The 12,511-nt window shown below is 40.4% G+C and overlaps 1 protein-coding gene across 2 annotated transcripts in view; it reads left to right on the top strand.

The window, feature by feature from the left end:
• Positions 1–12,511, top strand: part of LARGE1 (LARGE xylosyl- and glucuronyltransferase 1) — a 272,061-nt gene that overhangs the window by 122,478 nt on the left and 137,072 nt on the right. For both annotated transcript variants that reach the window (XM_066551016.1, XM_066551015.1), the window contains one exon: positions 9,603–9,904. In XM_066551016.1, coding sequence (XP_066407113.1) covers positions 9,603–9,904 — 302 coding nt within the window. The remainder of the gene's footprint in view (positions 1–9,602; positions 9,905–12,511) is intronic.

Raw genomic sequence — 12,511 nt, 5'->3', positions numbered from 1 at the left:
ATCTCTTCCACAGTTTATTACTGAGCAGGAGCCAACATAGAATAGCTCCAGTCTCTTACATCCCATGCCATGAATGATAGTCACAGTGGTGTGTACAGCTGCAGTGACACATTTGGGCACATGCTTTACCTCAGAGAGCTGTAATGGCTGCCTGCTGCTGATTATACATTGTGCTATATCAGGGCCAGTAGTCACCTTAAGACAAAACTCACACCTGAGCAGGGAATACCTGGGTGTAAGAAGTCCAAATGGTTAATGAAAAAAGAGATGCTGCTTCTCCATAGGAAATTTTCAGATTAACAAATCCCATTGTTTTCTCTCCCACTTGTGCTCTACACCAGGGAAATTCAGCTGGCTACAAATACTTAGCCTGCAGATATCATTCATATGCCTTTTCCTAAGTGTGCTTTATTATTCACATCACACTCTTACAGGCCCTCCACAGCTTCCCTTCTAATTATTCCCTGCTTGCCCATTCCTATGAATAACCAGTGGCATTCACCCACATTCTGCCATTTAGGACGTTTAGTAGTCCATCCTACTATTAATTGGATTTCTCATTTTCCAGGAGGTGCCACAATTTATTTAAATTCATCCAGATTGGAACTCTAAAGATTTATAATTGAGTTGCAGAAGGTTTCAGCTTCAGGGCACAGGCATCCACCAGGCACTGGTTGTCATGGAGGTGGTAGAGGGGAATGCTTCAGGGCAGAGGCAATTGGGCTGGCTCAGACCAGCTAAAGCTGAGTTGGATGTGTTGCACTGCAGGAGGTGAGAAGCTCTGTGTGACCCTCTGGGTCAGCTTAAGCTGTGGGAATGGTAACCTCTAACTGAACAGGGATTTATGTCTGTAACTGACCTAAAAGATCTCATTTATTTGTACCCCACGTGTATACTGCTAATTGTGATGAGGTTGTTTATGACAAAAAGTCACTGCTAAGGGATAGCCAGTCATTGCTTCTGTAGAGAAGTGTGTTTGCCAAAAAACCTCACAGGCAACACCTCAGGGCCTGGTAGCATGGTCAGAGGACAGAAGGGGCATTGACCCTCTCTCTCCTCCTGTCACCGGGTGCTCTGCAGTGTGCTTGCTGAGTGTTGTTGTAGGGGATTTCCCTGCAATATGCCTTCAGGGTCCACACATATGAGTCTTTCTGGCTGTCACATTGGCAGTCGTGACCTACTGCAAAGCTTTTGAGCAGAAAGAGAATACCCCTCTACCTTTGGGGAGATGGAGCTTCTTTTCTGCTCTTTCTCCCCCGCTTCCCAACTGCTAAAGAAATGGTTTGCCAAAAAAATCAGCATCTTTACAGGAATGGGACTTGGAGAAAATAACAATTTGTCAAGAGCACAGATGGCTTATTTAGAATCTAATAGGTATTAAGACATTATTTTCCCCAGGCTTTACTCCTGATATTGATAATGTGTTATCTTTGCCAAGTTCCCCTCTTGATAACATGTTATCTTTGTCAAACCAAGTCCCTGATAAAATCTTATTTTCCCTCAGTGCTCACTCTGATAAGATATTATTTTCTTACATCTCTGCTGCCAATGGAAAGGAGAGAAATGTTATTTTTAGTCCTTTTCTTGAAGAGGCATATATATTGCCAAGGCAATGCAAAACAGGGAAAGAAAGAATGAGAAGAACAAACAGAAGAAATGTTACTTTATTCTAGACAAGGAAATGAGCAAATATTTTAAGACTTATGGGCCCTTGTTTTGAATATGCTAATAAGCCAACATTCATAACTAGCTAATGAGCCTATATTTCTTTTGCAAAAACAAACTATTTTTAAAAAGTCACATCTGTTTCCAAGAAGGATGTTTATGTTTAGATCTTCTTCCTGCATTCTGTTGCTTCATGCTTTTTCTTTACCTGGTATCTTTTACTCTTTATCATCCCTATTAGAGAATCCCTATCAGAATTGCATTTGCTCAGCCAGCACATAAACAGCTCTCTGCAGTTCTGCAGCATGATGCCATCGTTGATGGTACAACTGCAAAGCCTTTCTGAAACACAACCCCTTCCCCGTTTTGCATGCAGAGCAAATGCAGCAATGCAGAGAAAGTGGTTCTTGAACCCCTCCATTTAGTTAATTTAAGAGACTGGAATTTGTGTCATGAACAAGGCAGGGGACAACTTTGTAATTTATGAAGTCAAATTTGCCCTGAGGAATTGTTTCTGTCTCTACCACCGAGTTCATTACACGGTGTTCATAAAACAATAATATTGCAAGTGGCTGCTAAGTACTTTTCCCCACATTTCCTGGATTTCCAACTTGCAGACTCCTGCATTACAGAAATGTTAAGCTTATAACTGTTGTATATGTAGCTGTCCTCTGAAAAACTGGAGTGCAGAAAAGGTGATTATTTGTTGAAAAACTGTATCAGACCCATCTCAGCTGTGCATCCGAAAATGGTATTTTCTGTGAGTGTTAAGGACTGCACAACTTCTTGCTTGACTGCAAAAGAGGGACTCACAGTACCACCTTTCCTTTAAAAAACTTGTTAAAAGACATCACTGATCCCTGTGCTGCATTAAGATGGATAGTAATGAACATCATAGGCCAGTGAGGGAATAAATAAGTAGGATAGGTATGCGTGGTTACAAACAGAATGATGAGCTGAAACAACCTGCTAAATAGCTATGATCACCATCCATCCTCTGCACACAATGATGCTGATATTCTTTGGAAATAAAGTGGTGATCATGCAGGATCCTGTCAGCAAACAGAAGGGAATGACAGCAAAGATTGAACAGGAGACCATCATTCTCACATTTCCAAACTTGTGTTTGACTTCAGTGGATGCTTGACCCTGGCTGGACACCAAGTACCAAAGCTGCACTATCATTTTCCCTCTTCAGCTTCACAGGGAGAGAAAATATAATGAAGAGCTCATGGGTCAAGACAAGAACAGAAAGAGGTCCATTACCAATTACACAGGCAAAACAGAACTTAACTCAGGAAAATTAATTTTATTTATTACCAATCAAATAAGAGTAGGGTAATGAGAAATAAAACTCAGTCTAAAAAGCCCACTTTATTTTCCACCTTCTTCCCAAATTAAATTTACTCCTGCTTTTCTCTCACTTTTTTCCTTGTAATGGTGCAGGAAAACAGGGAATGGGGCTTGTGGTCATTTCATCACATTTGATCTCCTTGCTCCTCACACTTTTCCCCTACTTCAACGTGGAGTCCCTCCCATTGGAGATAGCCCTCCACAAAGTTCTTCCAAGAGAGTCCTTCCCATAGGCTGCAGTTGTTCATAAATTGCTGCAGCATGGGTCTCTCCCATGGGATACAGTCCTTCAGGAACACACTGCTCCAGGGTGACACCCCGACACGGATCACAAATCCCACCAGCAAGCATGCTCCAGGGTAGGCTTCCCCACAGGGTTACAGCCTCCCTTGGGCATCCACTTGCTCTGGCATATGGTCCTCCAGTGGACCTCCATGCGGACCTCCATGGACTGCAGTGGCACATCAGCCTCACCACGGTCTTCCCACAGCTGCAGGGAAATCTTAGCTCTGTACTTAGAGCACCTCCCTTCTGCACTGACCTTGGTACCTGCAAAGTTGTTCCTGTCCTGTATTCTCACTCCTCTCCTCTCTGGCTATAATTGCTTCTGTGTAGTAACTTCTTACCCCTTCTTTGTGGTCAGCCCATAGGCAACCACTGCTTGTGATGGGCTCAGCCTTGGCCAGCAGCAGGTCCGTGTTGGAGCCATCCAGCATTGGCTCTCTAGGACATGGGGAAAGCTTCCAGGAGCTTCACACAGAGGCTGCCCATGGAGCCCCTCTGCTGCCAAAACTGGCCAAGCAAAGTCAATGCACTTGGCAAGTTTGGTGTTCTGGGGGTGAAGGTTTTTTTGTATGATATGTTTGATTTCTGAATCCACTGCTTGTAGAGGGCTATTTTGTTCAAGGAAAGGACACTGAGAAAGTCATTTGCCTGTATATGAATAGCAGGCAATAACATGATTCTTTAAGTAAGGCTGACCTTCAGTGGAATTGAATGGTTCAGGTTTGGGTTCAATAAACCATCTTAATGTGTTCTTAAGTACCCTTAACAACAGTGGAATTGAACACAAATTTAGTACTTAAAGAATTGCTGAAGCTCTTAAGTGCAATTAGTATTGACTGAGTCCAAGCCTGATGGTTGATTGGTTGATTGGCATCTCCAGTGCAAACAGCCTCTCCTAACTAATAACAGGTAACTTAACACATGTGTTGTCCATGCCAAATCCTGAGAAGGACTTAATAGTGATGGGGAGAAGTTCTTCTGTCAGAGCTGAGGAAACTTGTGTGGACTGTATGAAAAGGCTTCTTGTTACTTCTTGTGCTGTCTCTGTCAAGTGAACATCAGCCTTCGGTGCACTTACTGTGACATCTTTCAGTGTTACAAGTTTCTGCCTCTGACACGTGAAAAGCAGGAGCATTTAATTGGCTCATATCATGTTAGGATGAAGAAGTTCTGTACTTACAGACCTGAAGTAAATTGCTTGGACTATGTTTCCCTGTTAAAATGGTTGTTCAGGCAAGGTTTTCTACTTCCAGCTGACATCACACTGCAGTGTTTCACAAAAAGTTGTTGGAGAAAAAAAATTGGTGTGAGAATAGGTACTTTGGGATGCCTTAGCACCTACTCATGGAGGCACATATCTAAAGTACCAAAGTGTCAGCAGGAATAACTTCATTCATAGCTGCCCAGATAGCCAGGACCTACCAGAGCAGCCAGCTGAGCAGCAGTGCATGGAGTCCTAAGATATTGGGTGATTAAAGCTGAGCTAGAACTCCAGAATAGAAAGGATAGTTTATCTGCTTACACCTGGCTTTTATGTCTCTGTAGCCTGACTGCAGTCTTATGGTTTTTTTTTACCTTAGAGTCCATGGAGTTCTCCACAATGGTCTTGATGTGGCAAAAAATAATTCTGCAATGAACTTGAAATGATTTTGAGCCCTTATCAGGAGGAGAGTAATGAGCATGGTTACCTGCTATCCCATTTCTTTCTGCAAAATACTGGCTTTTCGTTAAAATTCTTATGCTGCTAGTCTTCAAAGTGGGCAGAAATAATGTGAATTTTCAAATGTTGACAAATGTGAAATGGAAGCATATCTTGTATCTGTAGTCAGACTGAAACACTGTCTCTGGGCACCATAACTTCCCCTTACCTAAGGAGCAGCCTAGAGTTCACTGCCATTAGTTTGTTTTAAAGGCATTGCATGCTACTAGGCAGGGGATGAGTAATGGCTGAAACATATAGAAACCTCTAGACCTTGTCAAGATGCCAAAACACACGTAGTTTGTGCCTTCTAACAAATGAAATGTAAAAAGTTTTTAAAAACCCTCCCAAAACATGCTCCATAATTTTATGGGCCTCAGTTCCTAACACAATTGTAAGCATTTTAGTTCAGATCTGGGTTGTCTGGAAAACTTGGGATGCCTGCTTCTGCATTTTTCTTCTCTGAATCAGAGAAAATTTTACTTTCCTACACTCTGCTTCTTTCTCTATTACCCAAGTAACCCTTGGATAAATGTTCTTTTCTCTATGCCTCTTTCCTTGGCAACTTTCCAATGCCACTGGGTCCTTTTCAGAACTATCACCTCTCCCAAGTCTGGTAACTACAAAACAAAGAACTTGGCTTTAATGCCTATCCTTTAAGTTCTGTATGTAAGAAAGAAAATGCCACCGGTTCAGTCCTTCTCCTTTCAAATTAATTTTGCTGGATTGCTTTATGATTGCTTTATTTTGTCCAGTGTCCTAGGCATTCTGCTTAAGTTAGTATTAAATGAAATCTGTTACTTTAAATTCAAGTGATTTCCTATATGCAGAAAGATTCAATAATCCATAGAATTCATAACTTACATATTGTCAAGTTTTCTGAATTGTGTGAGAATAAGTCATTGACTGCTGTCGACCATGAAATAATCATTCAGCTTTGTGTTTGAGTTTTGTTTTGTGGACAGTGGAATTTTGCAGGTCTTTGTAGGTACTGTTGCATTAGCACAAGTCTGAAGTAAAAGGCTTGACACAGAAAAAAAAAACTAAAGTTGAAAATTGAAACTGCCAAAGTTCAAAAATAGAGCAATAACCCCAAATGAATAATAAAAATAATAGCTATATTATTATTTATCACACCATTCAAAAGTACACTACTTGCTTCAGAGCACAGTAATGTTCCTTGTTGTGCTCCCTGGGACATCTTCAGTCCCAAAGTCACACAGACCTCGTTATGTGTTATGTTATTTTATCTTGATTTAGATTAGATAAAAAGTGCCTAGACACCAGCTCAGAGCATTCTGCCAGTTACTAAAAACTATAAAATTCAAGTGCAGTGCAATCAGTTTAACTCTTCTGCCAAGCAACACACACAATCAAACGTCAGTGGTCCCTAACATTAATCCACTTACTCCTTCTTCAGAGATGAGATGAACCACACAGAACTAAATCAAATAGTATCTTGTCACCAGCCTTGCCAGCCTCAGATGTGCAAAAATTATGAGTTGTGCAATCTCTGAAGTTATTAAAAATATTACTTTATTTCTGAGTATTAGGATCTCTGTTCACTTTTGGTTTATAATTTTATTTCACATGGGTCCTGGAATTGTCATGTTATCATTTGCAGCAGAGAGAGCTGGGATGTGAAAATATACCTAGTACATGATACACCCGAGAACAGTGAGCAGTATTAGTAACAAAACATGACTTGTCCAGCTGTACAAACTCAGAAGAGATAATTTCAGAAAATATCTTGGACTTGGCAACTTGTAATAAAACATAGATAATTTCTGTAGTAAATCAGTTCATTTCAACTAGTTGTACATTTCAGATGAAGAGCCTAGCTAGCTAATTCCTGAGAGGATTTCCTTACTCCTTTTACATACCAGCAGAAATATTTGCTACTGGGAGAACAGTAATGGAGTTACTGGCACTTAAAGCCAAGGCTGCATAAAGACTGGGCTGCTCTCATAGCTGCTGCAACTTCAGTCTGAGGCAGCGAGGTGATATTTTCTTTCAGTCCCTTTCTCAGACTATGCTGTTTCTTCTAAATACTGTGTAGAAACACTTGAACTTTTCTGATCAGTATATCTGCAATTGTTCAGATGTACAAAATGGTATCCTTTTCTAAAAGATAAGAAAAATTTTAAAAGTTTTAATTTTGTAAAAGCAGCATTTATGATCTATTGATTTATGTCTGTAGAATAGGTAAAGATATGTTTAATTTTTTTCCATATTTTGAAATGTTGATGAATGTTGTTCTGAGATTCACTTCCATATCTTGCTGCCTTTTCTGGTAATTATCTGAAGCTAGGAAAATTCAGTGACAAAGGCAGGAAGCAATGAGTTAATATCTGTGTTGGCTGGATATTCACCAAGTGAGGAGTTAAGATAGCCAGTGAAGTCCTTGGCTAGATTTGCAGTGTAATTGTGTATCTGTTGATAACACAGATTGGTTGTTCTGTGGGTGAGAAAAGGTGCCGTTTTTCTTTTTATCTCAGAGTGTCTACACAATACACTCTTGCTGTCCAGTAATGGGGATGCAAGAGAATCACAACCAAATGAATCTTAGTTTCCTTGAGTATCAGCAGCTGAGAAATAACACAACTTCAGTTCCAGGTCCTCCAAGCTTGCTGGAGAAAGATAACCCAGTATTCTATTGCATGTCTAATTGTAGCATGGCTCTGTCCTTTATGTTGACATGTTGACGTTTCTCTGTTGATGCACCCATTATTTTCGGGCTTATCAAATATCTCATTGAATTTTGAATTAACTATTTGCTAGAGCATTCAAGTTACAACATGTCAGTGGCCAAATTCCAGAATTTGTCTTGAGACGTTTTTCAGTCTCAGATTTATCCATAACCTTTGCTAATGATAAATTAATAAATTACAATATTTTTGTAGAAGATAGCCTGCAAGAAATGCAAGATAATCTATCCAGATGATGATGAAAATCAAGATAATGATTTATATACATAACAGGAAGTGTGTATACCTGTATAACTCAACAATGTGAATTAGAATTGAGGATTTGATTGCCATACCAGTTTTTTTCATGAAGTCAGTTTAGAGGACTGCTCATCATTCATGTTAATGTGAAACAATGAAAAAGAACAAGCAGTGAACAGGTCTTTATAGCAGGGAGATAGTTTTGAGTTGGTAGGTGAAAAACGTACTTTTTAGGGAGAATTTCTAAACAATAACTGCATGGTTTCCATTTTATACACCACTCAGGCTATTACTTGTTTGATAAAACCAATGGGACTGTCTGCACTGGAAAAAACATTAAATAGCAAACATGTCCCTGTACTTGGCACTGATGAGGTCACACCTTGAATCCTGCTTTCAGTTCCGGGTATTGAGGTGCTGGAGCATATCCAGAGAAGAACTGTGTAGCTGGGGAAGGGTCTGGAGCACAAGTCCCATGAGGAGAAACTGAGGGAGCTGGAGGGGCTTACCCTGGAGAAATGGGGGCTCAGGAGAGACCTTATTGCTCTCTAAAACTGCCTTAAATAAGATTGTAGCCAGGTGAGGGTTGTCCTGTTCTTACATGCAACAAGTGACAGGATGAGATGAAATGACTTCAAGTTGTGCCACAGAAGATTTTGTTGAATATTAGGAAAAAATGACCTAATGGTCAGGCATTGGAATAGGCTGTTCAGGGAAATGGTAAAAGCACAATCCCTGGAAGTGTTAAAAAATGTGGATGTGGATATGGATGTGGTTTAATGGTGAATATGTTGGTGCTGGATTAGCAGTTGGACTCAATGACCTTAGAGATTTTTTCAACCTTGCAGTTCAATAATTTTGTGATTTAACACATGCAAGTACAAAATTACATCAGAGAAATACTTTAGTATAAGATACTCACATATCATCACTGCAAAGGAATTTCTTGCTAATTGTGACACTGTGGATAACTCTCACTGTCTTTTGCTTTGCTTCAATTTGATTTTCATTAAACATTTTTGAGACACTTTACTTGAAGGTGTTGAATTGAACCTTTTTATTTTTTTGAAAATTCCACTGAGTCTTTTTAAGCCAGAATACTTTCCAGAATTTGGCCCACATGTGTATTGAACATTTCTGCCTTGAACCTCTTATTTTTCAGCAAGCACATAATACTATGTCGCTGAATAAAACCCATCTGTTCCACACATATGAATCAGCTGGGGCTACTGTTTGGCACAAAATGGTTGCCAAAATTCTGTCATTTGACTGTGAAGGAAGTGGGGTGGGAATAGCAAAATTATTTCATCTCGCATATATTTCTAAAATATATTTAACTGTATATTAATTGCCTTTGAATTAAGTCCTAATGTTCTTGACTGTCTTCCCAGACTAGAGACTGGCAGGCAGCCCTATGAGAACAAAGAAACACATGCTTATCTTTTGGTGTGATTTGAAAATTAGTAGGACCTGTAGCTTGTAGAATTCAGAATTTGTCCAAGTTTACCGTGCACTTAAGCATGGCTTGGGAGTGCCAAGTCTGCATAAAACATGGCTGTATGTGAAGCGCATCTCTGCCTCACAACACCAATATTAAAGGAAGATGCAGCTGGTGTGTTCTGACAGAAGTGCTCTGTTTCCTTGTGGTGCAGATGGGAAGCCGGTGTCGCTGTCCCCGCTGGAGTCGCAGCCGCACAGCCCTCGGTACACGGCGTCGAGCCAGCGGGAGCGCGAGAGCCTGGAGGTGCGCGTGCGGGAGGTGGAGGAGGAGAACCGCGCGCTGCGCAAGCAGCTCAGCCTGGCCCAGGCCCGGGGCGCCGCGCACCACCGTGCCAACCACTCCAAAACCTACTCCATGGAGGAGGGCACGGGTGACAGCGAGAGCCTGCGCGCTGGCATCGTGGCGGGGAACAGCTCCGAGTGCGGCCAGCAGCCCGTGGTGGAGAAGTGTGAGGTAAATATGCCAAAGGAACATGCCAGAAGCAAAGCCTGGTAGATGTGGTCCCTTAAGGACATTGCAGATCCCCGTTTCCTTCCTCTGAAACCTTTTCCTCCAAAACCAGCATCTTAAAGGTCTGCTGCGTGCAGCTTTTCAGATAATTTTTTATTATTCTTTTTAAAAAAGCCTTTAACACATTTGTCATCAGAATATCTTCTGAGTTATTATTTCATCACAGCTTTTTGTCTTTTTCGTTCTTGTGTCCCCAAACCTGATATAAAAATCAAAGCCTTGCTTCTAGCTGACTTCACTACAGCTCTGCAGATAAAGACCTGTGGTGAGCTGACCCTGTGTATTTTAAATAATAATGACTCCAGAGTGCTTAGAAAAGCCTTATTTCTTTGTTTCTGTGCCTATATTGAAACAATTCAGGGTTCATGATTAATTAAATCGTGGTTCGTGGAGCCAGCCTGTGCTTTTGACTCACTTTGAGGAGTGTGTCTGGATGTTGCTGTGGGAGCAGGTGCTTTGCGTGAGCTGTGCACTAGCAGTGTGCTTGGCTGCAGGAACAGGCAATCTGCTTCTGAGACCATTTTGGTGTGGTTGGTTTGGTTTGGTTTTTGCCATTTTACGTCAGTACTTCTGTGGATGTCATCCAGATACTTAGTTGTGAGATGTCTGAATGATGACAGGTCCAAATATGAATAGATCCAAAACAGAAAGTCTCGCTTAAAGGCCTTGTGCCAATCTCAGCTGATAAAGTTATCAAAAATAACTTCCTCCATTTATTTCTACAAAGAGGGTAATACCATATCACCACCTATCTTGCTTGCTGCCACTTGGAAGATAAAAGTTGAAAGAAAATCGGTGTGAGAGGAAAAAGAAATCCTAACTATCTCTTAATATAAATTCTATTCAATGAGAAAATATCAAGCACAGTTTGAAAATGAACTGCTGCTTTCCAGTTGGATATCTTTGTCCAACAATGTAGAAAAAAGGAAACAATGTTATTGTAAGGAGAGGGAAGAGGACGTTTTTGTTTTTCATTTTCCCTCCTCCAGATAGAGGGCCTGATTTTCCTCAGCGTGAGATTTTTGGCATTTCTTTTAATCAGGCCATCAATCAGCAAACCTTACTTTTCCCTTATTATTATATTAAGGAGTGATGAGCTGAATCTCAGTTCTTGGTTGTTCAATGTACCAACCAATGTAGGACACAAAAACAGTAGCTTAAAGTAGGGATAGTTTAAGTGGCCTTACAGTTTGTAATGTGTTTTGCCAATGAGTTTGCTTGCTCAGTGGGGTTTAGCACTCTGCTGGAGGCAATGCTTGTATAAAATACGAAATCTCACATTATTTGCCATCCCCCTATTTCACTGCATGCTATTTTGATCTCAACTTCTTACTCTTCTCTTAAGGAATTCAATCAGTAACTCAGTTACAGCAATGGAAGTGAAAATGAAACTTCCCTGTTACCAGATTTGCCAAGGGTCTCATCATTTATCCTGTTAGTGTAGATTCTCGTCCTGTGTTTTTGTGAGGGGCACCTTGATGCCTTTCATTCTCTGGTTCTTTTCTGTGTTTCAGATGTGTAAACAAAGGGTTTTTTTAGCTTCTGACCCTGGAATATATCACAGCAAGGGTTGACAAATTAGGTAGTGAGAAACAAGGGTTCTTAGGAAGAAGACTCTTGCTCTGGTGGAGACTAAGAGTGCCAGCAATGGGTTGCTCATTTCATTGAGTCTGTTCTTAGAGATTTACTGGTGGTAACGTTTCACAATCTAATTTGGGAAGGTCTTTAATGGTGATTAAAACATTTGAAAATGCAGTTACAATGAATGAACATTAAATCTCTGATAAAGCATCATCTATGTGATGTTAATTGTGATCTATATCAAATAGCTGTGGGTTTGTTGCATTCCAGCCACAACTTTCTACTCTTGCATCACAGGAGAGCTCTCCTGATACTTTAAAATGGACCAGCATTATACTGCAAGAAAAAGATCAGACACCCAGACAAGGGGCTTCTCCCTTGAGCGAGCAGATGCCCATCATGCCTTCCCAGGAGTAGACCATTTGAACACAAACCTTGGAAATATGAGTAAGCATATTTCCATTACACAGATGTCAGAAGTAACAACAGGCTTCAGAAGGAGAGCATAATGCCAGTGGAAGATAACAAAATTGTATGCCTTTTCCTTACAGTGTTATCCCTGTATCTTTCCAGTTTGTGCCTCTCTAAACTGAGCATTTACTTGAATTGTGTATTTATAAATATTTTTGAAAGATATTATATATTAGGAAATTGATAATTAGGAGTATAGCATTTAGTGGCTTAGCAAGATACTTAACATTTGATGCATTTTTGGAGGCATATTTGTATTGTTCCTGTTCTCAACAGTGTTGTTCAGTAGGGTTAAGTGTGTAGTGCTCCACAGCCATCAAGAACAGATCCTCACCAACATCAGCAGTGTAACACATGTAAAGCAGATTTTATCTGCCACTGGGGGAAAAAAAAACAAACAAGTTTTTCTGGAAAAATTTTCAATTCTGAAAACACAAGTATTTTGTAACATACTTGTAATATCTCTTAATCACATTCAACAATTATTTATGAAGGATT

Source organism: Molothrus aeneus, chromosome 5, assembly GCF_037042795.1.
Source record: "Molothrus aeneus isolate 106 chromosome 5, BPBGC_Maene_1.0, whole genome shotgun sequence".
Classification (NCBI taxonomy): Eukaryota; Metazoa; Chordata; class Aves; order Passeriformes; family Icteridae; genus Molothrus; species Molothrus aeneus.
Note: the sequence above shows the minus strand (reverse complement) of the source record. Positions and strands in the feature narration are given on the sequence as shown.